This window comes from Eupeodes corollae, chromosome 1 (assembly GCF_945859685.1).
Source record: "Eupeodes corollae chromosome 1, idEupCoro1.1, whole genome shotgun sequence".
Taxonomy (NCBI): Eukaryota; Metazoa; Arthropoda; class Insecta; order Diptera; family Syrphidae; genus Eupeodes; species Eupeodes corollae.
In genome coordinates this window covers 107,489,704-107,502,969 of record NC_079147.1, presented here as the reverse complement: position 1 = coordinate 107,502,969, position 13,266 = coordinate 107,489,704, and the positions used below count along the sequence as shown (strand labels likewise).

At 35.3% G+C, this 13,266-nt stretch overlaps 1 protein-coding gene across 1 annotated transcript; it reads right to left on the bottom strand.

The window, feature by feature from the left end:
• Positions 1-3,076: 3,076 nt before the first annotated feature.
• On the bottom strand, positions 3,077-4,238 carry LOC129942540 (uncharacterized). Its single transcript, XM_056051530.1, has 3 exons — positions 4,136-4,238; positions 3,613-3,680; positions 3,077-3,541 (listed from the first exon to the last, which is right to left on the bottom strand). The coding sequence occupies exons 1-3, from the start codon at positions 4,236-4,238 to the stop codon at positions 3,077-3,079; spliced, it is 636 nt and encodes a 211-aa protein (XP_055907505.1).
• Between the last annotated feature and the right edge of the window lie 9,028 nt (positions 4,239-13,266).

The following is a 13,266-nucleotide window of genomic DNA, read 5'->3' as shown; positions in this document are numbered from 1 at the left end:
CTAGTTTTGGCATCCCTGTCAAACTTATCCGTTTGTGCAGAATGACGATGGAGAATGCACGCTGCTCTATCAATGTCGGAAAAGATCTTACCGATGCATTTGATGTCAAAAAAGGTTTTAGACAAGGCGATGCACTGTCATGCGACTTCTTCAACATCGTTCTGGAAAGAATTGTGCAAAACTCAACCGTCAACACTAGAGGCACAATCTTCCAAAGATCCATCCAATTACTCGGATACGCAGATGATATTGACATAATTGGAAGATCAAAGCGTGATGTCAGTGGAGCGTTTTTGAGCTTTGCGACGGAAGCGAAGAAGATGGGTTTATTGGTCAATGAGGGCAAGACCAAGTATATGCTGTCATCAAAAAAGGACACTGAACGACGACGTATTGGACAAAACGTCACCATGGACAGCTATAACTTTGAGGTAGTTAAGGACTTTGTCTACCTAGGCACCGCTATAAATGCAGACAACGACACCAGCGCTGAAATCAAACGAAGAATAACTCTTGCAAATCGCTGCTTCTTTGGACTTAGAAGGCAGTTTAGAAGTAAAGTCCTCTCTCGAGCATGTAAAATCACCATCTATAAGACACTCATCATCCCGGTTCTCATTTATGGCGCTGAGGCCTGGACCCTGTCAAAGAAAGATGAGAACGTCTTAGGATGCTTCGAGAGAAAAATTCTTCGGGTGATTTTTGGTCCCGTACGCATAGATGGAGAATGGAGGAGAAGATATAACGACGAACTGTACGGGCTGTACAGCGACACTGACCTAGTTAGCAGAATCAAAGTCCAACGGCTTAGATGCCTAGGTCATGTAGAGCGGATGTACATCAACGCTCCAGCCCGGAAGGTCTTCGAATCCAATCCCGAGGGACGGCGCAGTAGAGGAAGACCGCGACTCAGGTGGCGCACCCAGGTGGGAGAGGACCTCAACCAACTTGGCGTGCGAAACTGGAGACAGCTAGCTAGGGACCGAGCTGGCTGGAGACGCTTGTTTGTTGAGGCCCAGGTCCGCCCCGGACTGTAGCGCCACCTTAAGTAAGTAAGTAAGTAAGCAACTTATTTAGTTGAGCGGTCAATAGCAATCTTTTGTTGTTGAAGCGTTCAACAAGTACTCCCCAATTTAGGTAGCTTGATTTTGGGAAGCTTCATCATAATATTCAGAGGTTTTGGATCACTTCCCATTTCTTGTGCTGTCGGAATGACCGTGAAAAGCTCAACGCTTTCTTGTAGATTGAAGTATTCTTCTACTTCCTCTGCACTTAACTTTTGATCCAACTTTCGATACAAATTCGTAATCTCATCCCAATTCTGCTCCAGACTTCTTGCTTTTATTTGGGAGAATTGATGAGTATTATTTATGGATGACTGCTCATTAATCTTGATAATTGACTTCTTTAATATGTTTGTCAACAATATATATCGTGCCTTGTGGTTCATTTGCACACAAGGAATGGTTGGCTCTTGATTTGCCTTTGTAACAATCCCCTTCTTGATTTTGGGAATTGCACCCTGTTGCATAACAAATTCATGGTCATCTTCTGCATGGCCCTTGGTTGTTTTAGCTTCTCCTGAACCTTGTTTCCTTGTATCACTTGGGTTTGGAAGCTCATGCTGAGTAAATTCTGCTATTCTCCTATAAATGTCGGCAGTCATGACTTCTGACGCCTTTCGAACCATTTCAAAATAGTCCTTTTTGAAATAGGGATGGTCCATGTGTTCCGAGAACCTATCTCGCAAAAGGGAATCATTGTGGTCGAATTGTTCCCAAAGTGGTTCTAGTTGCGCCTTTTTCTTGTTTAGATAATCCAGCGTCTTCCTGATTAAACCATCTTTGTTAAAGTTGCGTACGATGGTGCAGATTGATTCGCCCAGTTTTTCTTGGTGAGCGGCGATTTCTTCAATGGTGCTGTTTTCATTCCAGTAAGCCATTTTTTTGTTTTTTTTAAGTTTTTCACTATTTTTTATTAATTAATGAATTATTTATAACTTGCGCTTTGTTTTTTTATTAAAATAACCACTTTTATTAAAATAACACTTATACAGGCTACTAAAACTCTTTTTAGTACTGTCCTGTCACGGTCGCCAATGTTAAATTTGTAAAAAAGAAAATTAAAATAATCCGCACAAGACACAACTAGACACTTGAAAGATTTGAACAGAAGTGAAGTCTTTATTCTAAAAAATACATGACAGAAAATAGGTGAAGATACATGAAACAAAGAAATAATCAAAAGTGCAAATATGTAATAAAGCGTGAGAACGGATGAATAGTTTGTTGTTCACGCCTCTCGGGTTCAACTAAAGATATTTGGTATTCATCTGTTCTCATGCTTTACTTACTGAGGAGAAATACATTGCAATGCAATTCAACTTAAAGAAATATGAGGAATAATAATAAATGAAACTTAAACAGTACCTTTGTTCGGTTCACATTATTTCAAAATTGATGATTTTTTTAAATGTAAATCATGCAAAAGACTGAGCTGCCATGCGAAGGAAAAATAGAATTAAATGATTTAAATTTTATGAGTACTTCATTTTCTTAATTTACTCTGAAATTGCTTAAAAATGTGGTAAAGTTTAACCTTTCTAGTCACGCATAAACTCTGCATTTTATTTTTAATTTAGGTCAGTATGTTTAATTCCTTAATGTTTTCTGCAGAAATATTCTTCCCCGCTTATTTTATATACAATACACACTTTAATTACTCTTACTTATAATTTATACAAATGCTGTATCATTACGTCGGCGAATCGCAATGTTTCTATTAAACGCAAGGATTTCAACTTTTCAATCCAAATATGCAAATTTTATTAATTGCAACATGAGCTCATATGTAATGTCCTAGCGTCAAAGAACAACGTACCTTCACATCACACTGCCATGTAACTATATTTATAATTAAAAAACTACCTGTTATGTTATTATGAACAATTCTATTTGCATACTAAATATTTATTTTTTCTTTCATGTTTAATACATTTTGCGTATTTTTAATTATTGATTCGTGTGCAGAACAAAAAGAAAACACCAATTTTATATTATAGCAGTATGGGGTAACATCATGGAACATAAACTGCATCAATTTTTAAACTAAACATTTTCACTGAATCGCCCATCATTTGTGAGACCTCCAAGAAGAATCGATATTGTGTTCGTGGAACTATTGGAGGAATTTTTGAGGCATCCAAGAATGCATCCTTCACGGAAAAAGATCCCTTCTTAAAGGGACAATGCAGAGCAGATTTATCCTTGAGTGCATTTTCGAACATGTAATTTAAAATTGGATCACGTTTTTCACCACTTAGAAAACGACATAGATCAATGTTTTTCCATCGTTGAATTGTTCTAAATTTATTGTTCATTTTAGCCTTTAAATGGATATTCACAAATAAGTTGTGCCCGATAAGATCCTGATGCATTGTGAAATTAACATCAAACCAAGATCGATTGTGGATGCCGACATAAGTGGTGACAAATTTCTTATCGCTACTGGTTCGAACATTGAGAATTTCAATTATAGCTTCCTGTTGGATTAGGATAAAGAATTAAAAGATTAAGTTCAATTTATTAGAGGTGCATATATATTTATAAATACCGAAGAACAAAAGTGAATGATGATAATTATAGTAAAACAGACAACTGAGGTAATAAGTACACTGCACCCTTTAAAAGACATTTTGAAAACCAAAACATGAATAAAGTTATTTCTATAAAATACACCTTAATAACTCTACTCCATGACAAAACTAAAGAGCGGAAAAATTTCACTTAATTTCCACATTAACAAAACGACTGATATTAAATTTATTATAAATATTATTACTTTGATATTTGTGTATGGGCCGGAACATCATTTGGTTTTATAAAACGATTTGGAGTACTCTTGTGTGGGGCTTTCGAACTCATTTATTTACAGTTTCATAATGCAGCATTAAGTTTAAACTATACAAATTAACTTAAATTAACTAAGGCCTCCGATATGGTAAATCACAACATTCTTTGCCTTAAGCTCTAAAATTATTTCAATTTTTCCTCCTCTGCAGTCGATCTATTGTTTTCTTATTTAACAGAACGTGAACAGACGGTTGAACATAATCAACAAAAATCGATCTTCTTACCTGTTGCGAATGGTGTTCCACAAGGGTCAATACTAGGCTCCTTGTTCTTTTCAATGTATGTGAACGAGTTGCCTAGTATTGTAAAAAATTGTTCCATTCGCATGTATGCCGACGACACTCAGCTGTACCTAAGTTGTCCCTTAGGGATGATTGAACACTACTTTGCATGTATTAATGAAGATAAAATCGAAATGCATCGTCATCGCTAGAAATAAGATGGATGAGTCATGTTTTCCTCAAGTTGCTCTCAAAGAAAATGCCATCATGTATGTCGACAAAGCTGTAAACCTAGGTGTTTTGTTCAATATGACCCTGACTTGGGAGGACCATATCAATAGAACTGTGGGTAAGTGTTATAGTGTCCTTCGTATGCTTTGGCCATCTCAATATTTAATTCCAAAAAAAATCAGAGTTCTTTTAATAAAAACGTTGTTTCTGCCTTTAATCACTTACGGTTGCGAAATTTTCTGCAAACTTGACTTCGAAAGCAAAAGAAAACTTAGTGTCGTCTTTAACTGTGTTGTTCGTTATGTTTATGGACTTAGACGTTTTGATCGCATATCCTATTACGTGATTCAATTTCTCGAAATGACATTTATAAATTTTCTCAAATATCGAACTTTAACTTTTTTCTCTGATATTCTTCAAACCCGACAACCTGAATACCTTTATAATGAGATTAGATTCCTAAACTCAAATCGTTCCGCTCAAGTTTTGGTTCCGCGTTTTTGTTGTGCCACATCTGAACGCCAGTTTTTTGTAAACTCCTCACGAATGTGGAATTCGTTACCACGTGAAATACGAAGTTTAAATTGCGCAAAGAAATTAAAAAATGAATTAAAACTGTACCTTAGCAATTAATTACAATTAAAACAATTAATGATACATTTTTTAAATTCATCTTTTTATAAAATTGTAACCTATTCTTATTAATATTTTTGTTTTTATTATTCTCTTTCTTTCTTTTTGTAATTTGATGTTTTAACATTTTAACTTATATTTATTGTGATACAAAATGCCGTAGCTGCTGTACACTTTAAAGCTTTATTATAAATAAGAATTTATGTTCTTACAATATTAGCTAATCATGATCAATAAAATACTAAAAAAATACTAATCAGTTCTTTATTGTTTAACACGAATCAAACTACCTCACTTGCACTTCATAAGAAACATCGAAACACCATTTGCATTTTAGAAAGTGGTGTCAAACTTAATCATTTTTTAATCTTGTTGTGCGGTGGAAACACCAAAAAGATTTATGTAATCTTAACTGAGATAAACCTTTGGTGGAAACATATAAAAAGTTAATTATCTTTTCATTTGTTTTCTCTTGCAAAATAAGCCCAGTTAGTCCATTTTCATTAACAAAACTTAACAATATCAACAGTAACATAGGTATTTATTTCGCCAAGTGAAAACACGTCATGATTTCAAATGCACAACTATTCAACGAACACAACCATCGAGATACGAATGCAATATTTGAGAACGAAATAACATAAGATCTTTTCGAGACTCGTATAAATGTCAAAAACCCATCCATAGTAAGATTCTACTTTAACTTTTATCGGTAGTATTCATACTGCGGACATTTGTTTTGTTATTCGTTTAAAGCCTTACTATACTATTGATAGGTTTTCCAACAAAACATTGTTAAGAACAGTTTAATGACTTCTAAAAGAGTGTACTCAGAAATTAAATTAAAAACTGTCAAGTCTCTATTTAAAAAACGCTATTAGGTGCAACAGGAATAAGATCTGTTTTACTAAGTTATTAGAAAATTTGATAGAAGCCGAAAAAGCTGTGAAATGTGAGTTGGAATACACAATTAAAACTTTCAAGTGAAAACTAAATCTACTACTTATTTAAATGAATATAAATAGAATGTGTGGGTTCTTACAAGAATATGATCTTTTCCATAAATTTAGCGAAATTCTTTAAAATAAAAACATAATAAAATAAAGTAAAATATATTTTCCCCATTTTTTTCCAAAAGAAGATATTGTTTCAGCGTATGGATAATATGTTCAAGATTTATTATACGACTATCTTAACCCCACTTCGATGTTTACAAAATTGTGAAAGAAATTCAGAAATATCTCTAAGGTTAGGATGTACTTGAATGTCTAAAGGAATCTTCTTGACATCGGTTTTAATCATTGTTTCACCGAAATAGTGTGACATTGTTTAGTTTTAGATTAGAGTTAACTATGTATCAAAAGAGCCTGGAATCTATTTGGATTGAGGTCCTTAAACTCCAAACCATTGAAAATTTGTTTTTACCACTTACCTGGTTTCGATGGAACCCAATAACATGGTCGTAATCTAGACGACATTTGCTTTAACCAACAATAACAAAAATGCAAAACTTTGATTAAATACTAATATCCAAAATGATGATGCTCTCACCAAAAGCTTCCTTCAAAATATTAATGGTACGGGCGATTCGAACCATTATTTGGGTAAGAAATTTGCACGATCTTCAAAAGTTGTTCATTAGTAGGTGTTAAAATACCAACTCCGAAAATAATGTTGCTATAGATTAAAAATCACACGTCTTAAAAAAACTCCCGTTTCATAAGTGCGATTAATTTTAGGATGCCTCTTCCAGCTTTTATACCGTTTCCTTATTACGTTAATGTGACACATTATGTAATTCCACTATAGAAGTTTCATACCGTGGCATAAAATCCATTATCCAGCATTGAGGCTGAGTTAGATGTTTATTTTCTAAATTTCAAGCAGAATTGACAGTTGTAGATATTTTCAAAAATGTATTTCAATGATGTGACTTTAAAAAGAGGTTGGGATGCGACCCATACTGATAATTTCCCATCCCGTCAGTCGATTTGCCTTGCTTAAAACTTAAACAATATGTGAGATAAAAACTTGAAGCCAATATATTTCATTGCTCTCCTAATACTGACATTTCTTGTCTGTTTTTCAGTTCTTTTTGTTGATTTTTGTGTATTGTTAAAAAAAAGTTGTCAGTTGAAAACTAAGAAGAATTAAAACAACATTTTGCATATGATAAAATGAATTGATTTTGAAATCTATTTTTGTAAACGAGATTTTTAGTAGAAAACCAATTTTTACCAATTTCAGTAGCATTTCTTAAACAATATTATTTCTTAGGTAAACAAATACAAATTGGATGAATGAAATTGATTTGAAGTCAATATCTTCTATTGTTCACGAGATATCGCGAACCGAACACCAATTTTTACCAAATTTGCGTATTATTTTTTGTAGATTTCTTTTTATATAAAAAAACGGACCGTTGGATTCTTATACAAAATTTACTGATGTCGAAATCAATATTTTCTGTGAGATAAAATTAATTTGTAGCCAATAATTTTGATTTTTGAAAAGATATTTGAGTCGAAAGAAATTTTTACCAACTTTAAGTAATGTTTTGTTTTTATTTTTTGTAAGAAAAACTATCAATTAGATTTTTATAAAAGGCCTACTGAATGTTGAAAACAATATTTTTTGTAAGATACAATTAATTTGAAGCCGATATCTTGTATTTTTAAAAAGATATTTGAATCTTAAATTGATTTTATTAACTTTTAGCAATGTTTTTTGTAGGTTTTTGTTTTTACGATTATACAAATTCTGCCAAATCGATTTTTCTCAAAGTTTTACAAATTTATGTCAATTTATTATTAAATTGTTATTTGATTTTTTTTCTTCAAAATTTGATTAGTCTGGTACCACGTCGCAATATCACTATACTATAAAACTGAAATCAACCAAAAGAGGAAATCCTTGTTACGGTTTGGCTTCGAAACTTCTTATCTATTTTTAAATGAAAGAGGATATTACGGAGCAGGTTTTAGGCATTAATAAAGTCAAATAATGTTAGTCTATATAAAATCCAAATATCACTGACTCACTGATCTCATGTTTCGATAGGAAATATAAATACCAAGTGCAATTTCTGTCGGGCATTCAAATAGCCTTAAGAACCACCAGGTCTCTGCTGTTCAAGAGGAAAAGTTTTATTGGCAGAAGTTTTATTCAATACAAAATTTTCAAGTCATTATCAGAGCTGACCGTGTACCACAGACGGAACACAGAGTTCGCTATAATGCATCTCAAGTCGATGATGTAGCTGTATTAATTGTTGGACAAGGGATACCGTTTTGCGAGCAGGAGATAGTACTCAAAAAAGTGTAAGTGAAATACACCGGTCTTATGATGCACTGCAGTACCTTTTGATATTTAGTCACGGTGAAGTCGGTTATTCAATTAACGTACTACAAGTTCATTTAATAACAAGAGATCCCCTCTTACAGGCTTCAAGTCTGAGAAAATTCAAATAATATTTTTCTTCGTTGCGGGTCAGTATATTATCGATATTTACGCTAAAATTGAATTGGGGCGTCTTCAGTTCTTAAGAGCAAGTCAAACTAAATTACGAGCCGAAAATTACAATATTCTTCACGATGCAATTCAAGCTGACGTTGATCCTACAGAAATGGGAAAAAGAGTTATTTTACCAGCTTCATTCACTGGTGGCTCTCGATATATGCAGCAACGTAAACAAGATGCTATGGTTTATGTAAGAAATTTTGGACGCCCGGATCTGAATGACAATTTTTCAGGACAGGAATTATTTTTAAGAAACAACGTATGATGCCAACCAACTTTCAGTTTTCGTTCAAGAAAACGAACAAAAATAATCAATCGTAGACCAGCGACTTGTATACAACACTATAATGGACAACGTGATGCAGAACAATGGTAAAATGTTGTGGAAGGACTGGAAAAACGTTCTTGATCAATCTTTTGCTTGCTAAATTTAGAATGCAAGGCAACTTTCAAATTGCCATTAGATTTGCAAAGCCAAGAGCGTCCATTTTGTAGTATCTCGAAACAAAGCTCATCAGCTAAAGTGCTTAAAGAAACGACGTTTATTGTGTGGGAAGAATCGACTATTGTAATTAAAGGTGGGCCTGAAGCTCTGGATCGTACATTTAGAGATTTTAGGGCTGATGAACGTCCGATGGGAGGTGTTGTGATACTGTTCGCTGGTTGGGTTAGGTTAGGTTAGGTTAACGTGGCTGCGGATTAAAATCCACACACTTAGGCCAAGATAAAGGCCCATTGTGATACCACATGAATCTATAGAATTGAAAGAGCAGGGCAAGTGCAGAGGAGATGAGAGATTGTTTACTCTTTTTCTTCGTCCATAGAGCTCCTACAGAAGTCATTTGAGGCTACACCAAGTCGTATTGCGTGTCTGCTTGTAACACAGTGTCCCGTAAGGACACCTATTAGGGAGCTAATATGAAGTCTGCTTTGAGATAACAAGTCTTTAGAGCGCTTAAGGTTCAGTGAAGGCCATATAAGTTTTGTGGCTGAGCATGTTGGTAAGTTCTGCCACCTACAATTTGCTATCGCAAAAGCTGTTTCTTTTAGCATAACTTTACATGTAGCTATCGGTATACCTATCTTGTTCCTTTCAGGTGAAATAGGTATGACGGTTCTACAATTTCCTGTGATGTCTCTGTGGCCCGGCACCCAACAGAGGTGAATGTTAAATTGCTGCGCCATCTCCATAAGAGACGATCGACAATCGAGGGCCGTTAGAGATTTGGTTGAGACACCGTCAAGGGATTTGATAGCAGCCTGACTGTCAGAGAAGATGCGGATATCAGAAGTTGATATCACGTTTTCTCTTAGCCAGGAGAGAACCTCTTTGATCGCTAAAACTTCCGCTTGAAAGACGCTACAATGATTAGGGAGACGGAATGAGATGCTTAGATTAAGCTTTTCTGAGTACACACCACTACCAACTCCCTCATTTGTCTTAAATCCATATACTTTTGATATCCAAGAGTTTTGTGTCTTCCCATTCATCTCTGGATGAAATGGATACCTGGAAGTTTTTTCCAAATAAGGGTTTTGGAATAGTGTAGTCTATGTACTTCGGTATAGAACCAAAGAGGTTCAAAATGATGGAGTGCCCCACATTGTTGTTGGTCCATTGAGATGAGGCGTCGAGTCTTATCGCTGTACTCGTCAGATGGAGGAGAGTGTCTAACGCTGCTGAGGGCGTGGTTCTCAAAGCCCCGCTTATGCAGAAACATGCAGTGCGTTGGAATCTGCTGAGTATGTCGCAGTATGTGACTTTCTCCAGTGCAGTCCACCATACTGCAACCCCGTACATAAGTATTTGTCGGATAACCGATGTGTATAGCCAGTAGGTTATGCGAGGTTGAGAACCCCATTTGCTTCCTATCCTATAGCTTTCTTGCAAAGGAAAAGAGCTGCTGTAGCTTTTTTAACTCTTTCCTGTATATTAGATTTCCAACTTAATTTTTTGTCCAATACCAGACCAAGGGATTTGGCTTCATTGGTAAAAATTAGTGGTATACCTTTTATTGAAGAAGGTACAATTACTGGGATGTTGTATTTCAGTGTGAAAAGGACGAGGTCTGTTTTTTGATAATTAATACTAAGTCCGCAGTGATCAGTCCATCTAGTGAGCATATTGAGTGCATTTTGGAGGAGGTCTCTCAGTGTATTAGGATGTTCCCCTGTGACGGCGACAGCAACATCATCGGCATACGCAACTACTCTGTAGCCTTCCCTCTCAAGGGATATTAGTAGTTCGTTAACCACTATGTTGCACAGGAGAGGGGACAGAACACCACCTTGCGGGGTTCGACGCTCAGGTTCGCTGGTGACTTTCGGCACATTTTGCCAGTTGTTGTGCCAACAGCTACAAAAAGTGATGAAATAAATGCTTGCCTAAAATTGTCGTTTCTATGGGCTTCTGTCACTCTTTTAAGATTGCCCACAAATAGGCGCGTACATTTGGTTGGTTATAATAATGTAGGACAATTTTCAAGAACTCTATAGGAAATGGAAATATTTTAAATAATGATGGTGAAGTACTGAATAGAACCAACATTTGCAACTAGCGTCACTGGACAAGACGAATTAATAGGTAATGTTTACCCGCAAGTTGTCGAAATTTCAGAGAAAACAGATGATTGGTTACGCGAACGAGCGATTTTAGCAACTAAAAAGGATTTTGTTACAAGCAATGTTTCAGGCCCATCAACAAACTATTGATAATCTTATATTAATAAGGCAATGCTCTTGATATTCCAATTGAATTTTTGAATTCTTTGAATACATCAGGACTTCCTCCACATAAATTGGACTTGAAAATTAGGGCTCCACTAATACTGATGAAGAATTTAAATGCATCGAAATGGTACAAGATTACGGATAGTAACTATGCAGAGGAACCAGATTGAAGCTAAAACTCTTTCCGGCTCAGCCCAAGGTCAAGTCGTTTTCATTCCCAGGATACCGATGATTACTAAAGAATACCCGTTCGAATTTAAACGAGTAAAACTTCCTATAAAGCTTTGTTCTGCTATGTCTATCAATAAGGCACAGGGACAAACACTTAAGGTTGCAGACCTTGACATCACAAATCCCTGTTTTACCCACGGACAATTTTATGTTGCTTGCTCCCGTGCCAGCTCAGCAAAACACCTTTATGAGTATGCGCCTCACCAAAGAACAAAAAATATTGTTTACAAAGACGTATTATAACCGTAATGTAATATGTACAGAGATAATCTACTAATATTATAAAGAGGAAAGATTTGTATTTTGTATGTTACGAATAAACTCAAAAAGTACTGGACCGATTTTAATAATTCTTTTTCATTAGAAAGCTACATTATCACTGAGTAACATAGGCTATATTTAGTAAAACAAACAAAACAAAAAGTTATTATAAGTGAAAACAGGTCAAATATATCCATTTTAATCCTTACCTGACATAGCTAATGTTAGAAAGATACACAATCGGTTTTCCCAACACCAGCACATACACCTTCGATAGTATGATACATAAATGAGGTCTTTTTTCATAATGGATTTTTAAAGGCGATCCAATGTGATCGCATGTGTGTGTATGGTTTTTTCCGTGCTGTTCATTGATTGAATGTGACCAGCCTCTGCTCTTCTTTTATTTTTTGTGTCATTTTTTTATTTTATAAATTAAAATACCTCTTATGTATTTTTTAAATAAATGTATTGTTTTGAAATATGAAAATTGCAACTTCATCTTTATTTTGTTCTTCTAAAAACATAAAAAAGTTATGTTTAGCGTAGTATAAGAAACAGTACTTTTTACTTGCGTACGTATTTAAAACAGCTGGTAACACTAAAATGCAATTAGGGCTGGAATAGGAATTGTAACTCTTTTTCTTTCTTCTCTTTTACACTGTAACTATTCTTACTACCATCTATTTCTCGTGTTTGTGTGACATAGGGGTAATTTAAAACATGAACTCAGAAGGAAAACGTGGAGAGTGTCTCTGCTCATTATTAAATATACTCTCATTTGCGCTGTCGGCTCCTTACGCAGTGGACGCAAGCGACATTGAAGATTTAGAGTTTTTTAAACACATTTGTATGCTTCACTTCAAAAGTTCTTTTCAGAGCTACTTAATTTTAGTATTTATCACACTTTTTCATATTTCTCAAAGTTCTTTTCAGAAATATCTCTTTGAACTTGAATAATTTCTTTGTTATTATTATTTAAAATAAATATCCTTCATAGCAATATGCCTAGAAGAAGAAGGTCGCAGCTATCTAAGAATAGTTCCCAAGCGAGATTAGTAAAAGTTCGTCGTATTGGAGAGTCTTCTTCTGAAAATGCAGATCGTCTGGAAATTATGAGAGTGTACGCTTCCCAATCGGGGACCAGAGAATTAAGCGTCAAACGTTCAATTCGTCTTGCAGAACAAAATGCAAGATACGAACGACAGTCAAGTGCTGAGCGCTCTCAGCGACTTGAAGAGAATAGAGCTAGGAACTCGCGAACGCGTGCACGGGAATCTAGCACTGAACGCTCGCAGCGGCTTTTGACACAGCGAGATAGACAACGGTCGTTAAGAGCTAGGACGCGCAATAGAATTTTAGCGCATAGTAATAGGTCGGCATTTAGTTACGATCCTCAAATTGAATATGCTCATCAAAACAGCATCCAAATCGGAGCAATGAATAAGATGTGTCCGATATGTTTCCCTAAAAAATGGGCTGAGGAAGCGAAAGGTATGTGCTGTGCATCTGGAAAGGTTGTTCTCCCT

Bases quoted from the DNA above. Each gene is read 5' to 3' on its own strand.
- LOC129942540 (XM_056051530.1), bottom strand. From the start codon at position 4,238: ATGCGAATGGAACAATTTTTTACAATACTAGGCAACTCGTTCACATAC. The intron at 3,681-4,135 runs GTAAGAAGATCG...TGTCTTTTAAAG, and splicing joins TGGAACACCATTCGCAACAG to GGTGCAGTGTACTTATTACC. The intron at 3,542-3,612 runs GTATTTATAAAT...CTAATCCAACAG, and splicing joins TCATTCACTTTTGTTCTTCG to GAAGCTATAATTGAAATTCT.